The 9,823-nt window shown below is 48.3% G+C and overlaps 1 protein-coding gene across 1 annotated transcript in view; it reads right to left on the reverse strand.

Moving 5' to 3' along the window:
* Window positions 1–5,023: 5,023 nt before the first annotated feature.
* Window positions 5,024–9,823, reverse strand: part of IKBKG (inhibitor of nuclear factor kappa B kinase regulatory subunit gamma) — a 17,519-nt gene continuing 12,719 nt past the window's right edge. The window contains exons 6-10 of the mRNA XM_006167507.3: window positions 9,365–9,436; window positions 7,867–8,010; window positions 7,486–7,628; window positions 7,243–7,307; window positions 5,024–7,094 (exon numbers count right to left, since the gene is read on the reverse strand). Of these exons, the coding sequence (XP_006167569.2) occupies window positions 6,952–7,094; window positions 7,243–7,307; window positions 7,486–7,628; window positions 7,867–8,010; window positions 9,365–9,436 (567 nt within the window). The 3' untranslated portion in view covers window positions 5,024–6,951. The remainder of the gene's footprint in view (window positions 7,095–7,242; window positions 7,308–7,485; window positions 7,629–7,866; window positions 8,011–9,364; window positions 9,437–9,823) is intronic.

Here is a 9,823-nt window from a genome sequence, read left to right on the forward strand (position 1 = left end):
GAACCAACCTAAATGTTCACAAACTGATGAATGGATTGGAAAAGTGTGGTATATATACTCTATGGAATACTACTCAGCCATAAAAAATAACAAGACCCTGGAATTTGATAGAAAGTGGTCAGATATGGAGGATCTATTGCTGAGTGAAGTAAGCCAGGCTATGAAAGAAAGGTATTGTATGTATCCACTCAATATATACCGACTATCTGCACTCTATGAAGTCACTATGGGAGTTTGGGAGCATTTTACAAGAGTTCGAAGACTTTCGGATGAAGAGAAGAGGATAGAGAAAGATAGCAAGAGAACAATAGAGGGACAGGATGTTAGTGAGAAACAGATAGGGCTTATTAACTATTGATGATGACATGTATAGTATTCTCAACTGGATTGGTCTGAGAAGTATTTCATGATGGGTAAAGTCTTTTTACAAGCAAAATGAGAAATAGTAATTGACTGTTTTTAAAAATAATTAGAATAATAATAATTGGGAAAATCATAGAAAAGATATTGAACGTTGAAGCGGGGAGATTAATGTCTCTGTATTGGCTTACATGCATGGCATTCCCTTTTGAAAAAGCAATGTAATACACTGTAAAGTTATATGTAATCCAATGTAATATAAAGAAGATTATGATGATAATAAAAATTAAAATTAAAAAAAGAAATGTATACATATGTATTACATTTTTTATGTCAAAGCACAATCTTCCACTAGATGGCACCAAAGTCTAGGCAAGGTGGGACCGATTTGAATGCCCAATGGGCTTGCTCCATTCATTTCATGACCCCCACAATAATACTGCATCACATTTTATGTGACTGCATTCCTCAGAAGCTCCCCATTACATTACAGCAGGTTTTCTTCAAAAATTAATTATGTATTTAATTCCATTTGTTATTATTATTTTTTAATTTGTCCAAAGAAAGAGAGACAAAGGAAAAGCAAGAAAGCAAGTCACCAGGTCTGGAACTCGAACCATGGTCGGCCATGTGGGAATCCAGCGCCTTTAACCACCACGCCACCTGCCAGCCCCTTCAGTAGGTTTTTACAACTTGAATTAACCCTTCCTACTGCTGGTGGGCATCTGGAAAGTGCCTGACCCTTCTCTGTAGCCAGTACTACTACAAACATTCTTGTTCACTCTCCTGGAACACAGTAACCATGCTCCCAACACCACATACAAGACCCCACACAGCTCTACATCCTCATCAGCTATGACCTTGTTGGAATGTTTAATTTCTTGTAAATTAAAACCAGAATGAGATACCACCTCACACCTGTGAGGATGGCTATTATCAGAAAGACAGGACATAACAACTGTTAGCAAGGGTGTAGAAAAAGGGAACCCTTGTACACTGTTGGTGGGAGTACAAATAATAGAGGCTTTATGGAAAACAGTATGGAGGTTCTTCAAAAACTGAAAGGAGAACTGTCATATGATCTAGCAACCCTACTACTAAGGGAACAGCAGTGTGCTGAAGACATATCTGCACAGTCTCATGTTCATTGCACACAATTCACAATAGTCAAGACCAACCTAAGTGTCCATCAACAGATGACTGGATAAAGAAAATGTGGTATCAATACACAATGGAGGGGCCGGCAGGTGGTGTGGTGGTTAAGGACATTGGACTCCTACATGGCCAACCCTGGTTCAAGTCCCGGACCTGGCAGTTTGATCTCTCTCTCTCTCTCTCTCTCTCTCTCTCTCTCCCTCTCTCTCTCTCACTCTCTTTCTCTCTCTCTCTCTCCCTCCCTTCCCCCCTCATAAAATTAAAAATAAATAAAGATACATAAAATAATTCTAAAAAGAAAAATACACAATGGAATGCTAGTCAGCCATTAAAAAGGAAGGAAGTCTTGCAATTCATGACAGCATGGATGAACCTGGAAGACAATGTGCTAAGTAAAAGAAGCCAGAAACAGCAAGACAAATACTGCATGCTGGAGGGTGTGTCTATTCAACTCTGTTACAGCAAAGATAATGAACTATTACATGAAAACATGCTCAAGTGACATACTGCATGGCATAACCTATAAGAAGTGTTGAAAGTAAGAAGGAATGTGGTTAAGAATATTGGGGGAGGGGCCGACAAGTGGCATGGTGGTGAAAGGCACTGGACTCCCACATGGCCAACCATGGTTCAAGTCTCGGACCTGGTGGCTTGCTTTCTCACTTCTCTCTCTGTCTCTCTGATCAAACTGGAAAATAGTAATGATAATAATAATAAAGTTAAATTTAAAAAAATAAAAAATAAAAGAATATTGGGGGAGTGCCCAAACCAGGTTTTCAATCCTGAGACTAACCTTTGTCAAGTTACAACCTCTGTGAACCTCCATTTCTTCACTCATGCAATGAGGAGATCAAAGACTTTGTGACCTCTTCATTTCTCTTCCAAATCTATAACCCTTTTCTACTCATTCGATGGGGGAAAAAAAAAAAAAAACAGAGAAAGAGGAAAGGGATAAAGAAAGCTTCGACCAAATATACTTAGAAGGCTTGTTTTTTTTGTTTGTTTGTTTGTTTTTTGTTTTTTTGAGAGATTTTCACTGTAGGGCGCGTGCGCTCGCCAGACAGACAGAGAGAGACATAGAGACAGAAAGCGAGAAATCACCCCCCAGGGGGGATGGCCACGCCACAATCCCTTCTCCTCCATTCTCCTCTCGGGATCTTGGGCACGCACGCACACGCGCCCGGCGTGAGTTTTAAGCCACCGGGTCCGGAACGCGAACCGCGGTCAACTACGTGGGAGTCCAGCGGCATAGCCATTACGCTAACTGCTGGTTCCCAAGGCTTGTTGTGAAAACACTAAGTTGTTCCATTGCAATGGAGCAATCAGCGGAGGAATGCATGGAATGTGCACACATACTGCACAGAGCATGCACACAGAACACACACAAGCGCACACAGAACATGCACAAGCACATGCCCAGTGCCCATCAGCCCCCACAGGTCATGGTATACATAATGAGCTACACCTGTCCTCATCTGGTGTTTCAACTTTCCCATCCCAGCAAACCCTGCTTTCACTAATGCCCAAGGAGCAAGCCCTCCCACCACCAGCCCTGCCAGCAAACTTCAGGTTTTTTCGAGGTGAAGTGCCTTATTCATTGCAGCAGAGGTATCTTCAGCCACCTAACACAGTAAAAGTGTGCCACCATTTTCATTTGTTCCTATCTTCTTTCTTTGTATGTATCATTGGCAAAGTTTTGGGGTATTGTGTCCCTAAACTCATTTTCCCTTCAAGCCTTGGGGTTTGTGCGACACAATGATTTTTAGAACTTATATATTAGGGGCCAGCAGGTAATGTGGTAGTTAAGGTGCTGGATATTCCCACATGACTGACTATGGTTTGAGTCCCAAACCTGGTGGCTTGCTTTCACACTCTCTTTCTCTGGTCAAATTAAAATAAATGAATGAATAAACAAAATTAAATAAAATAATCTTTAAACGTTTTTTTAAAATAAACTCACATATTATAGCAGAACTATTACCATATAGAAAAAAATTAATGGCCAATTAATTTTTTCCAAGATAACAGGCAAGCTTTCAGCAAGTCTGCCTAAGCATTAAATGAAAATCAGAAAAGAACTGTTGTACTCTCCAAGTTCTGTCTGTTAGACTCTAGATTTGGAGCTGGAAGGACATCATTCACCTTGAAACAGTGAACAAAAACATGGTTTTGTCGAGAAATTTAAAAGATAGAAGCCATTACAAGAATTACCTTTTCTGGGACCAGCAGATGGTGTAATGGTTACGTCACTGGACTCCCACATAGTCCACCAGTTTGAGTCACAAAGCTGGTGGCTTAAAACCTCTCCAAAAAAAAAAATCAAAAAGTCGAGTTGGAGGAAGTGACTGTAGGAAAAAGCCTTCCCAGCAGAGAAGACAGTAGGGTCAAAGGCCTTAAGACCGAAAGGACAAAGGCCAGTCACCAAGCAGGGGAGGGACACAAGATGTGCAACCAGAACTGATGGCTAGCTACCAGGACAAGAGAATGAGGCCTTAAGGGGGTTTTCTGGGCTTGAGACTTAGGGCTTAAACAAATGGAACCACCAGTCCTGATGGAGATGAGTAAAGTGACAGCTCTGGGCTGGCGTTTCAGGCAAGTGTCCTCTGCATCAAGGCCTGCAACTGGACAAGATCACTGAAGAGGAAATCTAGGACTCAGCTCCAAGCACGAATAAGCCTGAGAAGGAAGAGCCAGAGTGGTGAGAGGGGACCCCTCTAAGCAGGTAGGTCCCCTCTAAGCAAAAGAGACCAGTCAAGTATGGCTCTAAGCAAAAGAGACCAGTCAAGTATGGCTTCCAGCAGCTATGGCTGCCTCCTTAGGATGCCCAGCCCCATTCTAAGAAGTCTGAGTCTGGAAAATCTCAGGCCTCACAACCCACTGGGCTTCCTCCCTCCATCCCTCAAAATGACTGTCAACCTACACCACAGCAGTATCATTCTCAAGGACCTCAGAGCACATCTTTCAAGAGGGAGCCATCAAGGATGGCCCCACATCCCTGCCTCGACACGTGGCCACTGCCCCCCCCTCACCGAGCTGCCAGCCATGCCTTGTCCAAGAGGCCCAAGGTCCTGCACAGATGGGATGAGCGCAGCTCCACCCCTGATGCCACCCACTGAGAAGAATCTGCTTTGGCTGCTATAGCTCATAGGAAGGATGGGAGACAGAGACATCAGCCACAAGCCCAGGCCTACCCAGGATTACCAGTACCACAGCCACAACAGCAACTGGGAGGCCTGTTCTCTTCCGGCCCCGGAAGTTAGTCACTAGCCACATCTGCTCTCAGACCTCTGAGAGTTCAGCGTGGTGCTTGCAAGGGCAGCCCAGGGCATGCTTTAAAGAACCCTTCAAGCCTGAGCTGCTGTCTAACACCAGGCTGGCTTTCTGAGGGCACACACGTCCTGTGTATGAAGTAACATGTACCAACAGCATTTAGGAAACCGGAAATACATGAGGAAGACCCATAGGTTCCAGTACCCTGCCACCCACCACAGCTGACAAGAGAGCAGTGTGCACTTGCAGTTTACTTCTTTATTGGGGTCACACTTTCTATGATTTGGTTTCCTGCCTTTTCACAGCAATGTACTACAAAGCACTTTTCACATAGTGAGACGTTCAGATCCATGGCCTGTTACTTCACTTCAGCTGCTCCAATGGCAGTCACTGGGAGAGCACAACCGATGCTTCTGCACTGCTTGCAGCATCCCAGTAAGCGGCCCCTCGGAGACAGGGACCTCGCCAGGCCTGCGTCCTATGATGAGCTGCTTGTTTGCAGTCTCGTTTTGCTTACTGTGGGAGCCAGTGTTGTTGCAGTTACTCATAAGTGTGCCATGCTTTCTTGCTGTATGCAGAGCCCATGTGGATTTCCCTTGTGTGTGGACCAGCAGAATGAGCAAGAGGAAGAGCCCAGGTTCTGGACCAGAAGCCATAGCTAAGGGCAGGCAGGCTGGTTCCCTCAAGGGAGGAAACCAACCAGTTGTCCTGGAAGCCCAACCTAAAGCCAGAGAGGAAAGAAGCAAAATGTCCCTCTCTGGTGAACAGGCTGGTTCAAAACCGTTGATGGCTAACATCTGGTCAACTCTACACAGGGCTACAGAAGTGGCAGCAGAGAGGGTCAATGTCTGGCCCCAACCCCAGATTCTAACCCTAAAGGCCCAGGAGGCCCAGGCAGAAGCATCCTTCAAGCTCCTGGATAATTCCACTGTGCAGCTCATGTGGCATTCCTTGGGAGAAATGCCTTCTCTCTCTCTCTAAGCCCCTTTCAGAAGAGAGGAGGACTGAACAGAGAAGAGCTCCCATGCACCTCTGTCAGCCTTCTCAGAGGCTGATAGCCACTACCTGCATGCAAGTGGTCCAGCAGGTGCGTCCTGCCGCAGCCAACTTGGCTCTCCCCCCACACCCACTGGCCTCAACAGCAGCATCCCCTGGGAAATAAGATGTCTCTATGCCCACAAGGGCCTGGCCCACACCAAATTCTGAAGCCCAGTGGCCACCATCACCCTGAGAAGTGATTCTCTGTAAAAGAGGTCCTAGAAGCGCCTGCCTTCGGGCTGTTTTTGCCCTTATCTGTAGGCTCTGGATGATGTTCCCACAATGAGTTGAACAGTGACTCCCCAAAGAGAGGGATAAATGTCTTAACCCCAAGAATTTGTGACTGTGACCTTATTTGGGTAAAGCGTCTTTACAGAAGCAATGAAGGCAAAGATCTGAAGTGAGGAGATCATCCTGGATTAGCCAGGTGGGCCCTACATCCAGTGATCACACAGGCAGAGACCACAGTGACAGGTATACCAGCCACAGACCACCAAGCGTGCTGGCAGTCACCAGAGGCTGAGAGAGGCCTGGAATTGATGCTCAGAGCCTCCAGAAGCAATCTCTGGCTTCCAAAATCCTGAAGAAATGAGTTTCCAAGTCTGTTGTAATTTGTTACACCAGTCACAGAAACACACACAATCCCCATTCCCCCTCCCCCAAAGGAAAAAAAAAACTGAAAGAGCTGATACGGGATAGCTGCAGGATCAGAACTGAAACACAGCATTCATGGGAGGAACCCTGTCTGTGCCTGTAACACCTCCCCCAATCCAACCTGATCACCTGCACACCTAGGCCTTAGGAATGATAAAGTCATTTCCCAGCCCAGGCTGACTCTGACGGCCTGACATCCTAACCTCTGCTCTTGCCCTGTCCAAGAGTAGGTGGGAGGAGAGTGAGGGATCAGCCCCTAGAGGCAAGCAGTCAAGCAGACAGAACAGAAGGAAAAGAGCTACCCTAGAGGTGGTGAACCAGCAGGCCAACAGCTGAAGCGTGGGGCCCTGCAGCAAGCTCCCAGGGCTCAGAGCAGTGGCCCGCTTTGTGGCCTGTCCATTGACAGGGCAGGTGAAGAGGAAGCAGGCCACGTATTCCTGGGTGGTCATCTGCAGGGCCTGGCATCCGTGAGCCCTACTCAATGCACTCCATGACATGTATCTGCAGGGTGTCCATGTCTGGAGCTTGATACTGGCACTTGGGACAGCAGAAGTCAGGCGGCTCCTCAGGAGGGCTTCTCCGCTGGCTGGGCAGGGCCAGGTGGAAGGAGTGGTGAACTGGAAAAAGAGGACAGATACAGACCACAGGGATTGAGAGGGTACAGGGTTCTGAGGCATATTTGACTTTGAGGGTCCCCACTCACATGTGACCACTAAATTCCTCCCTTAGCCACCTACTGCCCCAGCCCAATGCACACTCAGTCACCTGTAGGGGCGGCAGGTAAGGGGGGCTGGGAGACCTCCACATGCCGCTTCCTCATATCCTCAATCCTTTGAAAACAGAAACCATCCAATCAGTGCCAGCAGTTCAGAAAACTGCTAGGTGGGCTAACATGAAAAGCTGTAGGAAGAAGTGAAAAACAGCAAAGGGAGGCGTAGCTGCTCCCTAAGCTGGCACCCCAGCACCTTGCCCTCCACCCGACTCTTCTGTGAGCGGCTAGGGACGCACCGGGCTGACTCCTGGCAGCTGGCCTTCAGTCTGCTATACTCCCTCTGCAGCTGCTCCAACTGCTGCAGCAAGACCTCCTTCTTCTCAGCCAGCTTCTCCCGGGCCTGCCTCTCAGCCTGGAAGTCTGCCTTATAGATATCAGCCTGGAAAATCCAAGAGAGAGTGCTGCTGCCCATTGGCCACCTGTTGGGCATCCATGCAACACCAGGGAAAGGAAGCAGACAGAGCAACAACTGACCCCAAGTGCCCCGAGAGGTCAAGGAATGGTGCAAGGGGCTCGGTGAGCATATGGAGCCTTCCATAAGATGAGGCCAAACAGGCATGCCAAGTCCCAGGGCCTGCCTGATCTCAGGGTCAGGTGGACACAGACAGAACCCTCACCTGAGCCCTCAGAACTGGGACAGTCTCCATGATAGTCTTATGCTGCTCAGCCTCCTCCTTCAGCTTGTCGATCACTTCTTGCTTGGCCACCAGGGCCTCCTCAGCCTGCTGCAGCTGTTGCCTGAGGTCCTCAAGCTGCATGCCCTAGAGGTGGGTGAGGGGAGCTGAGGAGCCTCACCGGCCTGGCACAGGGTCTAGACTACCTCCTGGGGATGGAAGGGTAGTCCTGGCCGGCCCGATGAATTTGAGGGCCAACTCCAAGATTCCAATGTATGCAGGGTGAAGACTACATCGTGTCATTGCCCTCTTGAGGACAGAAGAAACACTGAAGCTTTTACTCAGGAGCTATAAGAATCTCAGGATCAAAAGAAAAGGAGCTGTTCCCACACTTTTATGGGGACCACCAGATGGTGTGATGGTTACATGGTTGGACTCCCACACAGTCGATTGCAGCTCAAGTCCTAAACCTGGCAGCTTAAAACTCACACCAGGGGGGCCAACAGTTGGCATGGTGGTTAAGGCGCTGGACACTCCCCCATGGCTAACCACAGTTCAAGTCCCGAGAGCTGGTGGCTTGCTTCCTCACTTTCCTTCTCCCTGTGTGTCTGTTTTTCTCTGGTCAAATGAAAGTAAATATATAAATAAATAAAATTAAATAATTCTTAAAAAAAAAAAAAAAAAAACTCACACCAGGCGCATGTGCACGCATGCACAAAATCCTGAAGAGAATGGAGAAGGGACTGCAGCGTGGCCATCTTTTCAGGGGTGGGGTGGGGAGGGTAATTTCTCACTTCTGTCTCTCTGTCAGCAAACACACACACCCTCTGATAAAAACCTCTCTTAAAAAAAATAATAATACTCTCAGGATCAAGGTGTTCTCTGGCACAACCTCCCACCCAGCCCAACATTTCCTTTCCCAGAGTTCTTGGCTGGATAGCCCTCCATTGAACTTCCCAGAGACTGTGTGCCCACCAAGTGTACAGCTAAGCCACATGCAGGAGCCCTCCCACATGCATAAGACTTCCTTACAGATTAAATGGCCACTTCTGTAAGTAACTCTTCCTCATGTGACCTGGTTTCAGGCCTTGTGCTCAGAAGGCTCCTCTGGGTACATTCCTGGTTGGTAAGGTCCTTCCTAACACGTGCTCACTAGAAACCACAACCACTGCAAGTCTGCCGAGGACAGCCGAAAGGGCTCCCGGCTATCTCAATGTTGGGCAAAAGTACTAGGCTGACCTTGGCTCAGGGACAAAGGAGCCAGGAGCCAAACTGGTGAGGGCCATTGGGAGGAAATGGCTGTAGATGAGCATGTATGTCCCCAAGCTTGCCTCCCCATGGCCTGCCCTGACCTGCCATGGCTACAGCCCCAAGGAAGGTCTCATGCCAGTATACCATCCCTCCTGAAAGTCAAATTATGTCCAGTCTCATGGTTTCCTAGGGACACAGGGAGAGGAAAAGCAGGGGCTGCCCCAGCCAGCACTAGCCGGGCCATGCTCACCCGCTTCCGCTCACTGCTCACCAGGCTGCTCTTGATGTGGCTGGGGGGTTTCTGGAAGAGCTGGTGATAGGCCTGGCCCAGGTCCCGCATGAGGAGAAGGAGTTGTCACTAGAGCAAGGCCACCCTAGCCCAGTCCAGGTCCAGTCGTGCCTGCTTCCAGTGCAGAACTGGACTGGTACTCCCAAGGGTGCCCTGAACTCCTGAACTATCAGCTGATTGCAAGTATTACTGTAACTGACTGGGTCGCTACCATCACCCCCTTTTCCCTAAAGCTTACGTGTTTTGATGTATATAAAATAAAACTATCGCAAACCAGCAGTTAGCGTAATGGCTATGTCGCTGGACTCCCACGTAGTCGACCGCGGTTCGCGTCCCGGACCTGGTGGCTTCAAACTCACGCCAGGCGCGTGTGCGTGCGTGCCCAAGCTCCCCAGGGGCGGATGGAGGAGAAGGGATTGC

Source organism: Tupaia chinensis, unplaced genomic scaffold (assembly GCF_000334495.1).
Source record: "Tupaia chinensis unplaced genomic scaffold, TupChi_1.0 Scaffold144894_1, whole genome shotgun sequence".
Classification (NCBI taxonomy): domain Eukaryota; kingdom Metazoa; phylum Chordata; class Mammalia; order Scandentia; family Tupaiidae; genus Tupaia; species Tupaia belangeri.